Source organism: Echiichthys vipera (assembly GCF_963691815.1).
Source record: "Echiichthys vipera genome assembly, chromosome: 5".
Lineage (NCBI taxonomy): Eukaryota > Metazoa > Chordata > Actinopteri > Perciformes > Trachinidae > Echiichthys > Echiichthys vipera.
The window spans coordinates 26432846-26455299 of NC_139830.1; the positions used below are offsets into that span (position 1 = coordinate 26432846).

The 22454-nt window shown below is 41.9% G+C and overlaps 1 protein-coding gene across 4 annotated transcripts in view; it reads left to right on the top strand.

Annotated features, from left to right (window-relative positions):
- The window catches only part of ryr1b (ryanodine receptor 1b (skeletal)), a 77149-nt gene that overhangs the window by 14251 nt on the left and 40444 nt on the right, over window positions 1-22454 (top strand). For all 4 annotated transcript variants that reach the window (XM_083913937.1, XM_083913938.1, XM_083913939.1 and 1 more), the window contains exons 2-37: window positions 1957-2079; window positions 2177-2278; window positions 7138-7212; window positions 7361-7439; window positions 7713-7825; window positions 7938-8037; window positions 8259-8355; window positions 8452-8526; window positions 9296-9452; window positions 9548-9712; window positions 10083-10204; window positions 10440-10626; window positions 11012-11147; window positions 11240-11335; window positions 12281-12399; window positions 12635-12768; window positions 12905-13146; window positions 13237-13429; window positions 13973-14189; window positions 14285-14389; window positions 14795-14898; window positions 15015-15098; window positions 15191-15350; window positions 15601-15748; window positions 15874-16079; window positions 16790-16964; window positions 17142-17350; window positions 17434-17780; window positions 17922-18057; window positions 18295-18455; window positions 19158-19320; window positions 19411-19497; window positions 19757-19983; window positions 20312-20756; window positions 20834-21388; window positions 21524-21724. In XM_083913937.1, coding sequence (XP_083770063.1) covers window positions 1957-2079; window positions 2177-2278; window positions 7138-7212; window positions 7361-7439; window positions 7713-7825; window positions 7938-8037; window positions 8259-8355; window positions 8452-8526; window positions 9296-9452; window positions 9548-9712; window positions 10083-10204; window positions 10440-10626; window positions 11012-11147; window positions 11240-11335; window positions 12281-12399; window positions 12635-12768; window positions 12905-13146; window positions 13237-13429; window positions 13973-14189; window positions 14285-14389; window positions 14795-14898; window positions 15015-15098; window positions 15191-15350; window positions 15601-15748; window positions 15874-16079; window positions 16790-16964; window positions 17142-17350; window positions 17434-17780; window positions 17922-18057; window positions 18295-18455; window positions 19158-19320; window positions 19411-19497; window positions 19757-19983; window positions 20312-20756; window positions 20834-21388; window positions 21524-21724 — 6045 coding nt within the window. The remainder of the gene's footprint in view (window positions 1-1956; window positions 2080-2176; window positions 2279-7137; window positions 7213-7360; window positions 7440-7712; window positions 7826-7937; window positions 8038-8258; window positions 8356-8451; window positions 8527-9295; window positions 9453-9547; window positions 9713-10082; window positions 10205-10439; window positions 10627-11011; window positions 11148-11239; window positions 11336-12280; window positions 12400-12634; window positions 12769-12904; window positions 13147-13236; window positions 13430-13972; window positions 14190-14284; window positions 14390-14794; window positions 14899-15014; window positions 15099-15190; window positions 15351-15600; window positions 15749-15873; window positions 16080-16789; window positions 16965-17141; window positions 17351-17433; window positions 17781-17921; window positions 18058-18294; window positions 18456-19157; window positions 19321-19410; window positions 19498-19756; window positions 19984-20311; window positions 20757-20833; window positions 21389-21523; window positions 21725-22454) is intronic.

The window sequence follows — 22454 nt, forward strand, 5'->3', positions numbered from 1 at the left end:
TTTTTGAACAATTCCTCTGAGATTTACAGATTTTGCTCTAAAGTCCTGTTTTATAGTCCATGCTAAGTTTTAGTAACACTTGAGTTGCATATCGAGTGGTGCTGCTCATGTCTGCAGTGAAGGAGAGAGGGCACATTGCTCCACTTTCCTGAGTTCAAAGCAGTGAACACGAGGACAGGACAGAGGAGACATTTCAAGGCTGAGGAGAGATAGATGATAGCCCAGCTAAAGGAAGAGGGGTCACTCTTCAGCCAAAGAAACACTAGAGGCCTCTGGGTATAAGGGATGAGTAGATGTTATGAGGTCACTGATCTGCAGCACTTTCCCTGCTTTGTGCCATAAACATAGACATGCAAACTCCTGCGCTGCCCTCTGCCTCACTTTAAGGTGCCTGCCTATTCTCCTAAAGACTATAAGTCACGGCACAGCGGTGGTGCTGAATCACCAGGGCAAGACAGCAAACAGGTCACGAAGGAGAAGACAGAATGATTCATTAGTTGTTAGGTGAGAGGGGAGAAAAGTCAGGAATCTATCCAGAACTGTAGAGAGGGATATTCGTCAGGTTAAGTGATGGATCCACTTGCGTAATGACTGAGTCAAAGGAGCAGCTGAGAATGTTGAGTGTCAGGAGTGGGTTTCACAGGGGAGGGGGTGTTTATCGCTGTATTTACACCAGTCTCTGGAGGCTTCGGGCATTGACGAGGAGCAACAAATTACTGTCTGTTAGCATTCTGCTCGCATGTTTCTATTGTGCTGGCCCTCACTGAGAGGAGCTGCCTGTAGTCCTGTCAACTGGCCATTTAAAAGGCAGTTTTTGCTCCTAAACCACAAATTATGTTACTTCTCACCATTTTACGAATCTTTTTTACTTTGCAGACATTGTTTTTTAAATTGTGTATTCTATGAACATCAATTAGCAGACTCTTGAAACTTGCTTTAGCTGTGTAAGTGAGCATCATGCTTATCTAAGATCTTTTATTCTTGTATTGCAGTGGTGTTTAAGTGAGATTTGGAAAGTTATCTCTGCGATACCTTACAATGGCATAACATTGACATGACGTGAATGCAGACTTAACATTGTGATGGATGACATAACTAAAGTAAGTTTGCTAACTGAAAATGCATTCAAAACATTTGAACAGTACATGGTTTCAAGACACAATCACACTGAAGTTAAAGGTCCAGTGTGTATCATTTAGAGGGATATGTTGACAGAAGTATGTCTTATTCAGTGTATAATCACCTGGAAATAAGAATTTAGTTTAGAATGAGCCGTTTATATCTACATATGGAGCAGGTCCTCTTCCATGGAGTTCGCCATGTTTCTACAGTAGCCCAGAACAGACAAACCAAGCACTGGTTCTAGATGGAGCCATTTGGCTTTTTGCAAAAATAAAACCATAAATTATACTAATGATAATAAAAGGAATGAATCCAAGTTCCACAAAACAATCAACATAATGACACAAACAGGTAATTGTTCCAGACCCACGGTGCTTTAAATGTAAAAGCAAATCTCTCAGTTACTGGCAAGGCACAATAAATAACATTTGAAAAAAAGTTATGAAAGGTATGAAAATTTCTCATAGAGTTGCACATCTTTAGTCATTGAGTACTGTACAGCAGAACAAAATAAAAACTATTTTGTTCTGTTTATTCTGTAATAGGGTAAGGTAAGTTTCCCTCTTCTGCACTCCTTATGAAACATGTCACCTTAGCCAATGAAAGCTCGGTATTATACACAAAGCTGCCTGCATCCGATGTCAAACCAAGCCAATTTCATTCAACAAGTGTTAAAGCACAACATAATGCGTAGTAATGTATGATAAAGCAGGCGTATCAGGCACAAGCAGCAGCAAAAATCTAAGGGAAATAGGGATACGTACGTGGGAGCATAAAATGTGAAAAAAATGAAAGGCCAGTGAATAAAAGTGTTTGTGTGTGTATTGGCTGCAGGACGACCAGGTCTGTCTGCAGTGCACTGCCTCCGTCCTGAAGGAGCAACAGATTAAGCTATGTCTGTCCTGCGAGGGCTTCGGGAACCGTCTCTGCTTCCTGGAAACCACATCCAATGCTCAGGTAAGATGCTGGTACATTTCCTCCCCTTTTTTCCTGTACTGTATGCAACCCTGCTTTTATCTTTGTTTTACCTCTGTGCTGTTTATACGTTGTGCAGAATGTGCCCCCGGACCTGGCCATATGCGCCTTCATTCTGGAGCAGTCCCTGTCGGTGCGCGCTTTGCAGGAGATGTTGGCCAACAGGGTGGAGATGACCGAGGTAGGGCAGAAAAACAGGAAGACGTAAATGAGTCATAGGTAGAGGGATGTATGGAAATGACTTTGCAGAGATGTGAGAGATTGAGTAGGTATAGGAATTTGGCTCATGGATGACAAGCAGCGATTGACTGATAAAAAGATGAAGATTGATTGATTGAAGATTAGAGATATACAATTGGATGTTGTTGACAGATTTGCTTGAGCTAGTCTGCCTCCATACCTGTTTACTGAGAGGACGACATGTTTGGAAATACGCATGTTTGCTCTCTTACTCAGAGTGACATAAGAAAATGAACACCAATTCAATCTCTACATCCAGTCCATCCTTAGTTTAGTACAAAACCTGGAAGCTCCATAAAAGGCGCTTTCCATAAATTTCAAAACGGTCGTTTTTACATATTGTTGTATCTTGGTATACTATTAAAGACATGTTGAAATAACAGTTAACAAATCCAGACAACACCTTGGATGCTCGGAGGTCCTGTTATTTTGAAGTCTGGACCAAACCCCCTGATTAGTTACAAGATATAACATGTAAATAAGACTGTTTTGGAGTTATTTGAAGAGAAACTGTCTAACTGTCTATCTAAAAATCTACGAGAAAGGTCTCTGTTTCGGACATTTTTGTTATGTGACTGTTGATAAGAGGACAAACAAAAATGTCTTCAAGAGATTTGTTTTATCTCCATACCCCAGCTCTGAAGCTCATATTTGAAACCCTTTAAGTACACAATTATTATAATATATTATGTATGCAAGCTATACATATACATAATACATTAGGGCTTTATGTGTTTCATCAACTGATTATAATTAAAAAATACATGCCTGTTTCTCTCATTGTATTAACTAATAACCTGTAACAGCACCAACATGTATGTCCATGTATTAGAAGATTTGGGTTTCAGGTTCCTGTCCTGCTTTTTTATTGGGGGGCTCTTTTCTTTGTTTACATATGGATCTCAGATCGGGCCTTTGAACATGAATGTAAAACTCCAGTTTGTTCATCCTAAAGCATACTGTACATCACGCTCTTTAAGTCTATGTGAGCACCATAGATGGACTTATGCTTTACTTTTATTATACATTTTTTTACTTATCTGACTTCCCCTCCCCTCCCCTCCCCTTCTTGCTCTGTGCCAAGCAGGCAGTCGATTTGGACCAGTGGGTATGTCTGTTAAGATGTCTTTTTTCCTGTAACATGTGTCCTGACCAACCTGGCAACTGTCCTTGTTCCTGTCCTGTTTCCCTCTGGGTGTCTGATTGAATGAAATAGTGCTGTATCATTCACACATCTCAATTCATATCTGTTTAGGCCTCACCCTGAGGTGGTAATAACTCTGTACACCTGTCCTTCATTTCTAGCTACAGCAAGTGATGGGTAGTTACTGGAAAAATTGAAAGAAAAAAAGCTTTACTTTTACATTTGATTCAAATTGGCTGAATCTTCAGTTTAATGCTATTGGGAAGGCTGTAGTGAACATTATTTTATGTACTTTTAAATAAGTACACCTGTATATGATCGGTGTCACAATGCATCACTCACTTGCAATCCATGCAGAAATATCACCAGCACATTGTCCTCATGCCCTTCATCAAAACTATTATGGTACGTCACCTTACTCGATGTTCCTTTCCATTGTTCTTTGTTAGTCTTTGATTGAATTTCTGTGCACCTATTTTATATGAAACGAGTTTTCACTTCGCTGCCAAAAAGTGACTAAGTAGACAAGCCTTATCTAACTTGGCTTGCTTTAAAAACATGGAAATCTGTTCAGTATTTAAAAGTTTTTTGTCCATAATTTGCCAAACATTCTGATATACAGTATTTTAGCCATCCAAATATTTAGGTGTTGATTCAAGTCCCACTAAATCAGCGAGCAAGCTTTTGTTTTAATTTCGGCATCAACATTCATAGTGAAAAACCATCACCGTACTAACTGACAGCACCCACAACCAACCAGAATGGAAGGCAGCCACAAGACATCATTGTGTTTTAAGTGTAATTCACTTTTCTTATCTTTATTATGTTAAAACTATAATTTAAAGCAAGACGTTGATGCCCATCCTCTGGCGTTGTCAACAGCCACTCTGGGATATAATGGAACTGAAGTTTAAGTGTAATTTTGGCGCAATATCATCCCATGGTCTTTATCAGGACTTTATCAGGACTTGCATACATCAAACGTACCAACAACGTAGTTTGTGAACCCAGAGTTTATTAAAATAGTGTTTTAAAGACTTACCTACTGGCCCCGGTACCAGCTCCTCTCATAGTAAAGTCCATTGAAATCGATTACCAAAGTCAATCCAAAAGGACGGAGCCCATTGGTGCTTTGTTTTCTGTGTAGGGACTCTTCTCATGCTGCTGCAGAGGTTTGGTGTTATTTTGAGCAGTATAAGTGGTTAAAAAAGACGTTTTAAGGCCTTCACCGTACTACCCCGAGCTAATCAGTGTTAGCAACATGCGGCTGTTAGCGACTCTACCGGATTTCTCCGTTAATAATTTATACGCGGAAGAAACTGTCTCGGTGGCTTCATTGATTAATGTAAGTGCCGATAAAGACCGTGGGATGATTTTGCGCCAGAATTACACTTTAAGGGAAAGTTGTACATAGTGGTATACGGTATAGTGGTATATAACAAGTGTCAGTAATCACATATTAATGAAATGGAAATTAAATCAGTGTCTTTCAGCTCAGGCCCTCCTAACCCACTTCTTTACTTCCTGCATGTTAATGTGCTTTTTGTCCATGTTCTAGCAAGCTTCAAATATACCAAATTACGAGACAAAATGGAAGCACCTTGTTGTTAAAATCAAAATGTTAGTCAAAAACAGTAGTAGAGACAGATTTAGCCCAGAATGTGGACAGGAAATCCCCTATTTCAGCCTTTTAAAAAGATCGATGAAAGAAGTCTTGTCTGGCAGAGGCTAATGGAACTTAACATAGCTTTAAGAGGCGTTGCAGCATTTTATTAGTTTCATTATCATGGCAAGTTTGGTCAGTGCCTGGTCTCATAGGATTTGGTAGATATGAATGAGGCAGGCCTTTCTAATGGTGAGCAGGAGGATGAGAATAGCATGGCATGCAGCCCACCGGAGGGTCCTACCCACCTCTGTGTGGTGGATGGGGAAACCGGACACCCCCTCTGGAGAGGCCTGTTGCACACGCACAAGCACACACACGCACACACACACAACCACCACCACCACCACCACCTGTCCTAACTAACCCTAGCGTTAATGCAGACCAGGGCTAATGGTATCATGCTACCACTTGACATACCTGCCCCTGACTTATCCTAGTGGATTACTGGTGCTTAACCCTACAGAAAGGCTTAACATTATCTTCCTTTTGGCTGGATTAAATGGTTATTTGGCTAATCTATCTATAACTGCTGCAGTAATTATTCTTTTCTTGTTGCATCCTTGCTGGATGTTGAAAAGGTAGGATGGTTTAATGTTATCCTTGCCGTTGTGTGAGATATAATCTGTGGTGACTGGATTCCACGTTTTTAATTTTTTCTTTATTTGTCAGTCACATCATTGTGAAACCTTTGATCTTTGAGTTTTTTATTTATTTATAGTAAAATATCGTCCCAGTTTCAGTTATATTGCTACACAACAAATGTTTCATGTATTTGCAAAGGAATGGACCCCAACATGTCCGGGACAGTGTTTGTTTTGGGTAAAAGCTATCGTTCAGTGATGTGGAGCTCTTAATTAATATCGCTTAATAATTCATGTCCACTAATGACTCACTAAAGTATTATTATCAGGGATTTTTTTTTCTTCAGAATACAATGATACATCTTTGACAAGCTTTTCCATTCTGTTTTATCCGTCTCACTAAACAGCTGATACATTTCATTTGAGATAAAGATATACCTGCAGACAACTGTCTATGGTTACAAATCAAATGCAACAATAATATTAACACACAGCTATGTTAAATACAGTGCTACATACACTGAAAAAAGAGACAAATGCAGTATATCTATCTATATATCACTTTGGTTTACGCTCCCACTTTTCACGAGTTAAATTAAAGATCTAAGACTTTTTAAATGCACACAGGATTATTTCTCTCAAATCTGTGCAAGAAAGCACTTCTCCTGTGACCTTTGATTATTACACAGGTGCAGACTGGTCACAATAAAAGGCCACTAAGATAAGGCAGTTTTATTTTGAAAGGACGCCTTCGAAGGTGAGTATTTCCTCACTCGACGTTGGACTGCAGTCCGGTCAAGACCCTGCTGAGGACAACAAGCATGCAGCCTCCCTGAGATGCTTTCTGACAATTTGTGCAGAAATCCTGTAGTTGTGCAAACCAACTGTTGCATCAGCTGTCTGGGTAGCTGGTCCCAGACAGTCTTGCAGGTGAAGAAGCTGGATGTGGAGATCCTGGGCTGGTGTGGTTACACATTCTCAGGAAAAACATTGGAGATTGCTCATGGTAGTGAATTAACTTTTAGTTCACAGGCAACAGCTCCGGTGGACATTCCTGCAGTCAGCATGACAATGGCACACTTCCTCAAAACTTATGCCATTTATGACATTGTACTGTGTGATAAAACTACACATTTGAGACTGTCCTTTTGTGTGCAGATTCTTTTATTTCAACTCATGAAAAATGGGAGCAGAAACGGCAGTGTTGCGTTAATGTTTTTGTTCAATGCAGAATTTGAAAATACAGTCTCAACCATCTAAAAGTGGTAAGAAGTTGATGCTGATATGTTGTTGGACTAATAACGTGTCCTCAGACCTCTGGGCCTTTTGAAGTATCCTTGTCTTCCTCCCTGTCTAATCATGAAGTGTCAGGCTGGTCTCTTAAATATCGCTATCTTCTCACCCTCCAGTCGTCCCAAGGTGGAGGTCATCGTACCTTACTGTACGGTCATGCCATCCTCCTGAGACACTACCACTCCGGCATGGTAAGACTGCATCCACAGTTATTTTGAAAAAAATATGAAAAACTGATTAAACAAAGCATTATTTCATTCCACTTTGTTTACTGAATTTTACTGCCAAAGTGTTTTGGCAAAGTTGTGGTCATGTCAGTAATAAAAACTTTCTCCCCAGTACCTGAGCTGTTTGACTACATCTCGGTCACTCACGGACAAGCTGGCCTTTGACGTGGGCTTACAAGAAGATTCCACCGGTAAAACCAAACTTTTTCAAGACATAGCTGAATGCTCTTTTCTTAGCATGCTTTGAAATGATTACTCAAACTTATTATCCTCCATTAGTATTGTTAGGTAGTTTTCAGTTTGTAGTTTGACTTGGAAATATAAACATTATAATGGTAAGTGTGAGGGAGCGGTGTGTTGTACAGGCGTGGGTTTAGTTTCGATATAGTTTGAGTGAACATATTAATTGCAAGTCTCAATAGCTGTGGTGAAACTTAGGTCGTTGTTTGCTCTTCTTCTTGCAGGTGAGGCATGTTGGTGGACCATTCATCCAGCCTCCAAGCAAAGGTCAGAAGGTGAAAAGGTCAGGGTGGGTGACGACCTCATCCTTGTCAGTGTTTCCTCTGAGAGATACCTGGTAAGTCTCTTCATAGTCCATTCACTTTGCTGCTCCACAACGGAAGATGTAGGCATTTATATTTAAGACACGTGTAAGCTGTGCTAAATACAATCTTGTCCCCTGTCCTCAGCACCTGTCCTATGCCAGTGGTGATCTGATGGTGGATGCCTCCTTCATGCAGACTCTGTGGAACATGAATCCAATTAGTTCAGGATGTGAACTAGCTGAGGGTACAAACCTGCTTTTCACATATCGCTGTGTAGCCCTCGCAATCCATATACACACATGCACACACTGAAATACAACATGTTTTATAGTTGTATTTCAAAATTTCAACTGTGAACATGCAGAACATGTTGGGTGGTGAATCTGGGTCCGATCATGTAGTGTAAGCTTAACACAACACAAAGAGACAGTTACACACTAATTTTGCATGTATTCCACCTTTCAGGGTTTCTGACAGGAGGTCACGTTCTCAGGTTGTTCCACGGCCACATGGACGAGTGTCTGGCCATCGCCACACCAGAGGAAGGAGAGGAAAAGCGCAGGTGAGAGAAAAAGGACGTAGAGTGCTCCTGAGCAGCGCAATATCCTGTTAATCTGATACCATATGACTGTATGTGTCTCTGCCCTGACTGCTACAGGATGGCTCACTATGAAGGCGGTGCTGTGTGCAGTCAGGCTCGATCCCTGTGGAGATTGGAGCCTCTCAGAATCTGGTGATTGTCCCATTTACATATGGAATTTGTGCCAGATATGCTTGCTGAATGCTGCTGAATTTTCTTCCCCTATTCAGTTGTTGAAACTGTCTTAGCAGTCTCTGTGTAAACATACAAAGCATTGTTGGCATAACTTCTTACTCCAATGGTTTGCGTTTTTTTAGCATCTGTTTCCTTTATTTAGTCATCAGTTACATAAAAGGAAACATGGGCAACGGAAGAAGAGTCAATACATGGATGTGGTAGTTAGGAGTGGACGATATGTCCAAAATCTTCTATCCCAATATGGATCAAATTATATCTCGATAACAGTATATAACATAATAAATATACTGTCTATCCTAATATTAATATATATATACTATATCATAATAGATATATATCATAACGGTCTATATGAAATAACCACATGGAAAAGACCAACTTTGTATACTCCTGTGTGAGTTTAATATGTAACAAATAAAAATGCAGAGTATTTTCCCAATTTATTAAGAACTTTAGTGCAAAATATAAACTCAAAATTTTTCACATCAGATTTTCTTAAAAAAAAAAAAAATTGTGCACTTGTTATTCATTTGGATGATTTTATTGTGTGTCATGTTATCTCAGTATATGATTTCATCACACTCCGATTCCATTGAAAACGATAAATGCTCTTATTGAATTATAAGCCCCATTAGTAGTTACATGTAAAGACTGGAGTATGATTATAGTTATAATAGATATAGTAATAATTAAAAGATTTTGTTTTGTCTGCTTTCTTCTGCAGCTGGAGCGGTAGCCACATGAAGTGGGGCCAGTCTTTCCGTATTCGCCACATCACCACAGGCCGGTACCTGTGCATGGATGAGGAGAAGGGTCTGTTGGTGGTCGACCCGGAGAGGGCTAACACCAAACTATCCGCTTTCTGCTTCCGTGCTACAAAGGTCCAAATGAACATTTTGAGTTTATCTGGACTCTTGCCTCTCTGTCCATCTTTTAAAATGTTATTAACTCTTTTCCTCCTGGTTCCCCTGAGCAGGAGAAGTCGGAGGTGGCTCAAAAGCGTGATGTTGAGGGGATGGGCATTCCAGAGATAAAGTATGGAGAGTCCATGTGCTTTGTCCAGCATGTGTCCACAGGCCTGTGGCTCACATATGCCGCCCTGGATGCCAAAGCTGCTCGTTTGGGAATGATGAAGAGAAAGGTTAGGATTTCCTCTGGGGATCAAAATAAGATCAAAGTGATCTTAATAAAGCAGCAAAAGCTCAGTCGGTGCTGATTACGTGTACGATGGTATTGCAATGGTCACATCTTGCATGGTACATTTATTTGTCTTTGAGGTTGCTTGGCTGACGCTCTGTTGGTTTAGTGATTTGGAAAGGTCCTACATAATGATAAATAAATGAAGTCTGAAGTATGTGTGGGGCGGATTTACAAGAGTTATGTTTATATCTTTGATAAGATCAGGATAAACCTGCTTGTATACACAGCACCAGGAACAGACCTCGTCAGTGGAGGAGTGAGTGAACTGGGGGATGCCATCTGTAATATAATTATGTTGTCCATGTCCCCAGGTCATTCTGCATCAGGAGGGTCATATGGATGATGCACTGACTGTGTCTCGCTCCCAAACTGAAGAGTCTCAGGCTGCTCGGATGATTTTCAGCACTATGGGCCTCTTCAGGCAGTTTAACAAGTAAGTATTTACATTTTTAAATGTGAGTGGATGAGTTAAAATTTTTATTTACTCTTTATGTCAGGATGCATTGCTCTTAATAAAAAATGTCTTACAGACATGAGCTAGACCGTTTTAGTACTTACAGGACTGTAATGTGACATATATTATACATATTTTGATCTGAAACAGGCAAACTATGAACAGGGGAAAACAATACTTTACATTTGTTGCTAATTTCTTTGTTTTGTTCCAGGGGTTTGGACGCTCTGAATGGGAAGAACAAGTCACCAGGGACTGTGTTGCTTCCTCTGGAGGGGGTCATCCTCTCTCTCCAGGATCTCATCTTTTACTTCAGTCCTCCCGATGAGGAACTGGAGCACGAGGAGAAGCAGACCAAACTTCGCTCCCTCCGCAACCGGCAGAACCTCTTCCAGGAGGAGGTAATCTGCATGCTGCCTGCAAACCCTCACACCCCCTCAGACTTGGATTTTTACCTACAGTATAAGTAAAACAAAGTCACTTTGTAAATTTGAACTTTGGACTTGTATGCCCTCATGCAGTTTTGTTATGTCATTTTTTTTCTGTAGCACCACATACACTTGTTTTTATCACTTGTGAGCACATGGTAATTTTCATTTATTCCCTGGAGGCTTACTTTGACCTCCTCCCTAACCTACATATCTTAACCCAACCCTTACCAAAACCATAACCTGCAACTTTAAATAAATCCCAAGTTTTAACCTTAAATGTATCTGTTTTTTTCTTGCTATATTTGTTTAACCTTAACCTCTCTGTTCGTCCCTTGTGTATCGTTTTCTTTCTCAGGGAATGATCACCATCGTGCTGGAGTGCATCGACCGCCTGAACGTGTACAACACTGCTGCCCACTTTTCTGAATTTGCTGGAGAGGAAGCCGCAGAGTCCTGGAAGGAGATTGTCAACCTTCTTTATGAGCTGCTGGGTAGAATAACCACTGTAAACTTGAAGTACAAATTAAATACTATGGTTAATGAATAAAGTAACATTATTTCACTCTGTGTCTCAACTGAACAGCTTCTCTAATTAGAGGGAACCGCTCTAATTGCGCGTTGTTCTGTGACAACCTGGACTGGCTGGTCAGCAAGCTGGACCGTCTGGAAGCCTCTTCAGGTATCAGATGTGTCTCACTTATTCACTGACACCTCCCACTAATTAGACTTGATTATTCACTTGTAACAGTTGGCTAGACCTAGGCTGAAGACCAAACTTGATTTGAACAGAGATCTCCTCTAAACAGTGGAATATTTTTGCGCTTTGATAGGAAGTGTTGTTATAGTTGAGTTTGAAGCCATTTTCTTTTGAACCATATTCTTTCTTCCTTTTGAACTATATTCTCATTAACATTTATGTTGTTTTAAGAGGTTGTTTTATTTATTTTAGTACCTATTATATTTATTGTGTCTTAGTTTCCAGCTCCATTGTTCTCCTCACGGGGGCCCTCCACTTCGAGATTTCTGTTTGGCCTACCTGCGGGGGTGCCGTCCTGGGGGTTGTCTCCGGGCCTGGATAGTTGGGGAGTCCTGCCCCAGGGCTTTATGGCCGTGGTATGGGTCCCTATCTGTCTGGGTCGGGTTGGTCTCTGTGGCGGCGTCCCCTGTAGTCGTGGGCTTAGACGGCTCTCGGTGGGGATGGCTCCCATAGGATGGGGTTTCCTCACTCGGTCTATCATTGCTCAGCCATACTTCATTTTATCTTGGGGAGAGGCACTGGGGTGGGGTGTACGTATCGGTGTAGCGTGTGTGTTTGTGTCTGTGTGTGTGTGTGTGTATGTGTATGTGTGTGTGTGTGTGTGTGTTTGGGTGTTTTATGAATGAGGGTGCAGGGAGTGGGAATGTCAAGGGGGTTGGTTTCCTTTTCTTTAAATGTAAAGCACTTTGGGCTACATTTTTACATGTAAGAAAGGTGCTATATAAATAAAGTGGAGATGATTTGATTTATGATGTCTTCATTTACTAGCTGTGTTACTTTATTCTGTTCTTTTATTGATGCTGTTATCATTACTGTTGTTTAAAAAAAGCTAAGAATTGATCATATTCCTCCTCTCTTTACATTTAGGTATTCTTGAGGTGCTGTACTGCGTGCTAATTGAAAGCCCTGAGGTTCTCAACATCATCCAGGAGAACCACATTAAATCGATCATCTCTCTCCTGGACAAGCATGGAAGGAACCACAAGGTTTGTCTTTTCTCACTGCCAATAACAGGAGGGAAATCCGCCGGCTCCATCTGGCAGGGTTGCCTACTTAAACAGATACTTTGCAGGTGCTGATTTGGAAAGCATCCTGAAAGTATATTTGGCTCACAAAACACTTCTTGGTTATGGATTTCCTTTAATAATCGTAGCCAGTGGATGACTCTGCCACATTTAAACATAGAGGTGATACTGTAGTAATGTCTTTCTTGGCCTTTAGGTCCTGGATGTCTTGCGCTCTCTTTGTGTGTGTAATGGTGTAGCTGTGAGGTCCAACCAGAACCTCATCACTGAAAACCTGCTCCCGGGCCGTGACCTCTTGCTGCAGACCAACATTGTCAACTATGTCACCAGGTACTTGAACTGCTGTTAAGTTGTTCTACAATAGAAAGGTAGAGACTGTTAGTTGTCAGTGTCACAACTCATATATTACTTGTAAATAATAAACCACTCTGTCAAATGTTGATTTTCCTTTCTCTTCTGTGCTCAGTGTAAGACCCAACATCTTCCTGGGTACATGTGAGGGGTCCACGCAGTATAAGAAATGGTACTTTGAGATGATGGTAGACTACGTGGAACCCTTTGTGACGGCGCAGGCCAGCCACCTGCGAGTGGGCTGGGCTATGACCGAGGGCTACAGCCCCTACCCTGGAGGAGGAGAAGGATGGGGAGGCAACGGTGTTGGAGATGACCTCTACTCCTATGGCTACGATGGACTGCATCTATGGTCAGGTAAGAGGATTACCCTGATTTATTTATTATACTATTTTCATGATGCTGTATGTCTTGTGCAACTTCCTCACTCTCTGCTCTGGTGTTCAGGCACCGTTCCCCGCCAGGTGGCTGCGCCCAGTGCACACACCCTGGCTGCAGATGATGTCGTCAGCTGCTGTCTGGATCTGAGCGTGCCCAGTATCTCTTTCCGTATTAATGGCCACCCAGTTCAGGGCATGTTTGAAAACTTCAATGTGGATGGCCTCTTCTTCCCTGTCATCAGCTTCTCTGCTGGAGTCAAGTAAGTACAAAATACAAATAAGTTGTGTTCCTGTATTCAACTTATTTTTTCCTTTTGTGATGAATTATTAATTATAAATATTATCGATTTGCATGTTCATGTCTTTACTGAACCAGTAAACTAATGTTACAGATATTAATGGATTGCAATCATGCAGGGGCAGGGGTTGTCAGCTTGCACCCTACTAATGAAGGAATAAACACACAGAATGGCAAAATAAAAATAGGCAATTCATATTAAAGAATCTCTCTCTCAGATAATGACTCTAAAACCTACAGTGTCGTGTCCCCCAGAAGAGATTTTACAGTGGCTGTGTGTAATGATCCCTCACAGTGCTGAGATGGGGCTAATGGTGAATTGACTGATGAGAGCAGGGAGAGAAACAGAGGCTTGGGAATGGGCACAAACATTAAATAATGTTTTTTCTTTATTATGACACCTAGAAAGATCAAGGCACTGTTTTCATGAAGAATTAAAGTAAAATATAAAAATCACTCTGTCAAATAGATAAAGACTTGAAATGACGATTTTCTGTCACTGCAGGGCTCGTTTCCTCCTTGGCGGTCGTCATGGAGACTTCAAGTTCATGCCCCCCCCTGGTTACGCCCCATGTTACGAGGCTCTGCTGCCTAGAGAGAGGATGCGTATTGAGCCCATCAAGGAGTACAAGCACGACTTCCAAGGCGTGCGCAACCTGCTGGGTCCGACCCTGTCCCTCACCCACACTTCGTTCACCCCCTGCCCTGTGGACACTGTTCAGGTAAAAGCCAAATCTAAAATCAGACTTTGACCGTGTCATTAAAGTAGCTGCTATATTTGTTTCTTTGCTATTGCTGGCTTTCCTTCACTGTATAGATTGTGTTGCCCCCCCACTTGGAGCGTATCCGAGAGAAGCTGGCAGAGAATATCCACGAGCTCTGGGCTGTCACCCGTATCGAACAGGGCTGGACCTATGGCAGTGTGAGTATGGAGTCAGCACTGCGTTACAGATGCAACAGCATAGGAGTATTGATTTGACAACCTCAGATTGAGAGGATTTGGAGCTCTTGAGTAATGTGAGAGTAATATTTCATTAGCAACCACAGCATATCTATTCATTTTACAGTAAAAATCAGACTGCAGTTCATTTTTTAATATAGGGGCCCAGTATGTGTGTGACTTATAATTTTCTCAAGAGAGGGACAGTGTTATGTGATCTAATTCCAGCATAATTAAAAAAATCTTTATAGATTAGTGTCTTCAGTATGGGAACAATGATAAATATCTAAATATAGATGACAGAGGTGTAGTATAGGCAAAAAAATCAAAACTTAATTGGTGATTCTTTTTGATTTGTGATTAACCCACCTTCATCTTCCTCCACAGTTCAGGGATGACAACAAGAAACTCCATCCGTGTCTGGTGGACTTCCAGAGTCTCCCCGAACCAGAGAGGAACTACAACCTGCAGATGTCTGGCGAGACTCTTAAGTGAGTTTGTAAATGAGTTTCTGTAGAGGTTTCAGTTTGAGAGATGTGAGGGTAAGAGGAGGAAGTTTATGTCCTTGGACCCAATTGTTGATGCCTGTGTCCTTGTTATCCCACAGGACTCTCCTGGCGCTGGGTTGCCACGTTGGTATGGGTGACGAGAAAGCAGAGGAGAATCTCAAGAAGATCAAGCTACCCAAGACGTATGGCCACAAAGATATGTCTTGCTGTATAATACAGCTGTCGCCATTATCTTTTATGTATATCTGAATATGTACTTCTTTCTGTCCTCTAGCTATGTGATGACTAATGCATACAAGCCTGCCCCCCTTGACCTCAGTCATGTCAAACTGACACCAAACCAGAACCAGCTTGTAGAAAAACTGGCGGAAAATGGGCATAATGTTTGGGCAAGGGACCGGGTACGACAAGGATGGACTTACAGTATTGTGCAGGTATCCATTTCTAATCCTTAATAAATCCTTTATTATTAGTAATATGTATTTTTTTTAAAGTCAGGTGATTTTATATCATTAATTAACCAAATTATCTGTCTCTTAAAACCATGTCCATTCATACAGGTATAATCCCAATGAGGCTAAGCCCTGGTGTCATTCCAAAGCTTTAATCATTTTTTGTGAATAAGATGTACTAATATACACACCTTATGTTTTATATCAAGTCGCATTCTGTTATGCTTCTCAGGACATCTTAAATAAGCGAAACCCTCGTCTGGTACCTTACAACCTGCTGGACGAGAGAACTAAGAAAACCAACCGAGACAGTGTTAACAACGCTGTCCGCACTCTCATCGGCTATGGCTACAACATTGAGCCTCCAGATCAGGAGAGCAGTATGTCAGATTAACTCATTTTAACACGTGTTTAGTCCAGACTAGCGTTGAATTTTAAAATTATTTAACCCCAATCAGGACATCTTTAATATCTTATCCGTCATTTTTCCCCTCTTTCCCTGCAGCTGGCCATGGCCTCGAGAACACCCGCGGGGACAAGGTGCGAATTTTCAGGGCAGAGAAGTCGTACGCTATTACCCAAGGGAAATGGTACTTTGAGTTTGAGGCTGTAACCACAGGAGAGATGAGAGTGGGCTGGGCACGTCCTAGTGTCCGCTCCGACACTGAACTGGGAGCAGATGAACTGGCCTACGTCTTTAACGGCAATAAGGTCAGTCCACGTCTTTGGTTCACCTTTCTTAAATTAGTGTTGTTTAATTTAATCAAGTTTAGACTCTGAAAATCAAGGGCTTACCAGCTTAAAAAAGATTATAAGATGTGTACATTTTTTTTTCAAAACTGTTTGAATATGAACACGACATGTGGATCAGTTCCAGTAAATCCTTCTTTACTTCATTCTTCATTCTTCATGCCCATAAAATGAAATATAGAATGTTGAAGCCACTTTGAGATTTGGTGTCCCTTAAATTGTACGTGGGGCTTAAAAATATACCACATTTTAAATAGCTACTTTAGGAAAAGATCAGTCAGCTTTGAGTTGGGCAACACCAAGACAAGTCTTAAGTACAGTGGCCCCGAAGTCAAAACAGCAAATAGAAAAACACAACAACATAGTAACACAACGGCAAATAGGAAAACAGTTCGAACCGGATGGGTTTTTGTAGTGCTTGTGGTGAGAGACTTAATTAATGTGACTGTCATGTTAATGTCGTGTTTTGCTATTTGTTGCTAAGTTTTATGATTTGTTGTTGTGTTTTCTATTTGCTGTTTTTATTTGCACTTCAGGGCCACCTTACTTAAGTACTCAGAAAAGATGATTAGAGTACACTGTCGCTTAGCTGACTTAGCTGTCTCTTTATTTTTGGAATGGATATTGGAAATAGTGTTTTGTAGATCATTTAATGATGTAACCTTTTCCAGGCTCAAAGATGGCATATTGGCAATGAACCCTTCGGTCGCCAGTGGCAGTCCGGCGATGTAGTTGGTTGTATGATTGACCTGACTGAGATGAACATCATGTTCACACTCAATGGAGAAATGTTGATCAGTGACTCAGGCTCGGAGATGGCGTTCAAAGATATTGAAATTGGGGAAGGTAAGAGTATTTTTCTCTTCTGTGATCTGCATTAGTAACACTGATGATGGGAAGTGTCTCTTGATAAAACTTGCTTGGCATAAATTGTGACGTACAGTTTGTATACAATATTAACTCAACTTCACTACAATTAGAAAATTCTTTCACCAATTACTTTCCTGTGGTTTTACCCCTCAGGTTTTATACCAGTGTGTGCCCTGGGCCTGTCTCAGGTTGGAAGGATTAATCTTGGGCAGAATGTCAGCAGTCTGCGCTACTTTGCCATCTGTGGCCTGCAGGAAGGATTTGAACCTTTTGCCATCAATATGAAGCGAGACATTACCATGTGGTTCAGTAAAAGTTTGCCCCAGTTTGTGCCTGTACCCACTGATCACAATCATATTGAGGTAATTACTCCGTAACACTTTTAACATTTAATGAAACTTTAAAACCAGATCATTTATTTATCTTCAAACATGTCGTACCCCAGGTCTCCCGTGTGGATGGGACTGTGGACAGCGCCCCTTGTCTAAAGCTGACCCATAAGACCTTTGGCTCACAGAATGCCAATACCGATATGATGTTCCTCAGACTGAGCATGCCTGTCCAATTTCACGAGACGTTCAAGATCACGGCAGGCACAACCCCTCTCACACGCACCCTCACCATACCCGAGGAGGAAGTGGTAGTAGTGGAGCCCGACTCAGAGTTTGAAGTTCTGAAGAAGTCTGCCGGTCGCAAGGAGCAGGATGATGAAAAGAAGGAGCCTTCTGTACCTAAGGAGATCTCTCTGGAAAATGAGAAGGATACAATGTCAGAAAAGGGAAAGAAAAAAGGGTAAATGTGGCAGGTTGTGTCTTTTAGTGAAGAAGAGAGTAATAAAGGTGCAGATTGTTATGCAAAGAATTCATCCGTATTCCAGCCTTACCATTTAACTTTCCACGTGTCCAAATACATGTTATCTTCTGTTCACATTAGATTCTTCTTCAAGGCCAAAAAGGCTGCCATGACACCTCTCTCCCCTCCTCCTGCACCTCCAACGGTGCCACGTTTGGTGGAAGATGTGGTCCCGGATGACAGAGATGATCCTGACATCATCCTGAATACCACCACTGTGAGCAAAACATCATCCTCTGCTAATGCTAGATTTACAGCACATGTCAAAAGTATCCCTCCAGTTGGTGCAAAGAGGGGGATCAGGCTGGCTAGCTGAACCTGCTCTTTGAGAGTTTACTGTATAGATTTCATTATACTATTACATTTGTGGCCTATCAAAGCACCTCAAGATTATCCAATATTACTGCTCCAAGAGGTTTCACTCAGATATCTTCTTTTCAATTTCTATTTTCAGTATTACTATTCTGTGAGGATCTTTGCTGGGCAGGAGCCTTCTGGTGTGTGGATTGGCTGGGTCACTCCTGATTACCATCAGTTTGATCCAAGCTTTGATCTCTCCAAAGTGCGCAGTGTCACTGTTACTGTGGGAGATGACAGAGGCAACATACATGACAGGTTGGTTTCCCCCACATTTTAATAGTATTCTATTCATAAGAGCAAAAGCATTAATTTTACAGACCATTTGTTATTTATTCAATCTTTTTTAAGTCATTTTATTTACACTGGCGGTTTCATTAATTCACACGCTGAATGAAGTAGGGACAAACAGCAGTAACAAATCACAAAAATCCATTGTTTTAGTTTGAGTGGTCAAGGAGATTGGGAGGTTTAAGCTTCAACTTTACAGTAGACTTTTAACTTTTTTATATAAGTAATTTCACCAGCTGTATTTATCACCTAATCATGTCAGTCTAAGTAACAGTAGTTGTGAAGCAATAAGGAACTTGATACTGTCTTTCATATTTTGTGGTGTCTTTCAAGGTTCAATATTTGGTCTCCTTCTTTTCTCCAATAATATGTTTCCTTTATGCCACATGATCCAAGAATACAATGTCTTTTTAACTGGTGTACTGACACAGACACAGACATTTACTAAATAACAACTACAAAAACTGCCTCCAGGGCACCAAATCCTCTTGATGTTTGAAACTTGATTTTAATTGTGGAACTTAACACACTTAATGAGACAACAAATCTTGTTCTGTTTCTCCATGCTGAAAAGCACTTGGGATCAGCTGTATAATGCATTAACTACAATATAAAAGTAAAAAAGAGGAGTTGAGTTTTAACATAGCAGTGTTTGCTGTTTCTCTGCAGCATGAAGCACAGTAACTGCTACATGGTGTGGGGAGGGGACCTGGTCAGCAATCACCAGACCCGCTTCAGCCAGGAGGACATGGTGGTTGGCTGCTTGGTCGACCTTGCTACAGGTCTGATGACCTTTACAGCCAATGGAAAGGAGATTAACACCTTCTACCAGGTAAGGAAAGGCTACACAGTATTGGTTGTAAGTGTATTTGTATTATTTTGACTTTCAGTTTGCTGTAAAACCAGAGGTGTTTTATTTCAGGTGGAGCCCAACACAAAGCTGTTCCCTGCCGTCTTCGTTCAGCCCTCCAATCAGAACATGGTGCAGCTGGAGCTGGGCAAACTCAAGGTCAGAAACTACTTTTGATCACACACTAACATACACATTTTTTCCCAAAGTTTTTTTTTTCTCTCTTCTGATTCAACTTCTCCAACTATCCTGCTTAAATTAGTTGTCATGCCTACTTCCTCTCATACCCCATTATAATCATAAACCCAAGATTAAGAGGTGACAGCTGTCTCATAGGAACGGGCCGTCCAACAAGGGTTGAACCTGCACGTCTATGACTGTATATACCTCCTCCCCTCTTGTTCTTTCTCCCTCTCAGAACATCATGCCCATCTCGGCAGCCATGTTCCGCAGTGAGCGTAATAACCCGGTCCCCCAGTGCCCTCCCAGGCTGGATGTCCAGATGCTGACTCCAGTTATTTGGAGTCGCATGCCCAATCACTTCCTCAATCCGGAGGTGGGCAAAGTGAATGAGAAGTTGGGCTGGATGGTGGAGTGTACTGAACCTCTCATCATGATGGCGCTGCACATCCCAGAGGAGAACAGGTCAGAGACACTAGCACACAGTCTAGTACCATAATTGGGGAAAAATTAGCAGGTTAGCAGCAGAAACTACATTTTCTGAAAGGAAAACGCGGGAGGAAATCTATGATGTTATCACTGTAATTTTGTTGAACAATCCTGTCATTTTCTATACAGAGCCCCGCAGGTGTCGGTAGCAAAAGGAGTAATTTGCTTTGCAAAATGTGGGAAGATCCATCAGTTCTGTTTTTGTATGAATGTGTTATCTGGGGAGAGACCATATATTTATGGATTTACTTGTAGTTGTTATGAAATTGATAATTGCTCACCCGTGTCTGTCATTGTTTCTCAGGTGTATTGACGTACTGGAGCTGTCGGAGCGTCAGGATCTGATGAAGTTTCACTACCACACCCTCATGCTCTACTGCGCTGTGTGCGCTCTTGGCAATAACCGCGTGGCTCACGCCCTGTGCAGCCATGTGGATGAATCCCAGCTTTTCTATGCCACAGAGAACACCTACCTGCCTGGACCTCTGCGCAGTGGCTACTACGACCTGCTCATCAGCATTCACCTGGAGTCTGCCAAACGAGCCCGCCTGGGCACCAACAGGGAGTTTATCGTCCCCATGTCTGAAGAGACTCTCAGCATCCACCTCTATCCTGATGTAAAAAAGGCCCATTCTCTCCCTGGTGTTGGTCTAACCACCTGCTTACGGCCCAAGCTGCATTTCTCATCCATCAATTTTGTCGGCACGGACCCTGACTTGTACACCCTCAGCCCTGTTTTCCCCCTGCAGGTAAGAGACAAGTTGCAATGGAAAAATGTATTAACATTTTAGTCGCCTTTTGCTAATTTTTATCTTTCCCCCCTCAGGCGCTGAAAACCAGGGCAATAAGCATGTTAACGGAGGCTGTGCTGGATGGTAGCCAGGCTATGCGTGATCCAGTAGGAGGCAGTGTGGAGTTCCACTTTGTCCCAATCTTGAAGCTGATCAGTACACTGCTCATTATGGGCATCTTCAATGATGAGGACACCAAGCACATCCTCAAGATGATTGATCCAAATGTTTTCAGTGGAAAGGAGGAAGAGGAGGAGGGAGAGAAAGCAGAGGAGGGTGGAGCTGCTAAGGGAGAAACTGAGGAAGCAGAGGAGGAGGAAAAGGAGCTTGAAGACGAAGGGGTCGGTGATGAGGAAGAGGAGGAGCTGAAAGAGTTGGAAGAAGGAGAGCATAAGGAGGAAGAAGCTGAGCCCAAGGAGGAAGGAGAAGAGGAGGAGGAGAGGGGAGTGGCCAAAGGAGGAAAAGTGGGTGGAGAGAAGGCAGAGGAGGAGAAGGAGGCAGAGGCAGTGGAAGCAGATGTGAAAGAGGAGGAGGAGGGTCTGGAAGAAGGATTACTCCAGATGAAGCTGCCAGAGTCTGTCAAACTACAGGTCATTATATTTTATATCAAAACACTGTCTGCTGTTCATGTGTATGCATCTGTATAGATCTCATATTCTTAAAATATCTGTTAAATGTGTATGTACATCTTAAACTCTTGTTCTTATCTTCTCTACCTCTCCCAGATGTGCACTCTCCTGCAGTACTTCTGTGACTGTGAGCTGCGACACAGGGTGGAAGGCATTGTGGCCTATTCAGACGGGTTTGTCAATGACGTTCAGAAGAACCAACGCGTTCGTTACAACCTGTTAATGAGAGCCTTCACCATGTCGGCTGCTGAAACTGCACGCAAGACCCGGGAGTTCCGTTCACCACCACAGGACCAGGTACTGATTTTTTTTCTTTTTTAAAACAATTACCAACTCTATTGTTTGGGGTTTAAATTTGAATTGGATTAGAAGCTGACTCTGGGAAGTCAGAAGTGACATTGAGATGTGCTTGTATCGAAATTCTGAGGGTTGTTTTTTGGGATCTGATAAGAAGTGTTGTTTTGAAGGCACCAGATGTTAAGTTACATGGAGAACACAAGAAAGAAAGACATTCAGGCTCTGTTTAGACGGAGACGATCGAGAAACGAAATGTAAAAGTGGTGTTTCGTTCTCACTTTTTATTCCGCATTCAGACAAGCGTCTTTGGGGGGGAAATTTGTTCACATACGGTGACGCAAAAGTATGTGAAATTTGATGTAGTATGCACGCCAGGTGACTAGGTGGTACTGTGAAGCACTGCCACACAACACCACCAAGAGCTTGCACATGCTTCTACTTCTCTCCCTAATAGCGGAGAAACAGGACGGCGTACAATGGATCTGCAGCCTCACACCCAGGCAACTTGAATGTCCGACTGATGGAAATAGTCCGACATGTTTGTTGTTGTTCACCTGTATTCTGCACATGGATGTTACGTAAACACGTACGCGACGTGAGCCAGCGTGAACAGATCAGAGCCCACTTTTGCATATTTACCCCTTTACATGGATTATACAGATTTCCACTCTGGAGGGTGGTTTCACTTTTTTTGCATTTTTAAGCCCCAAAAACGTTGTCTAAGTGAAAG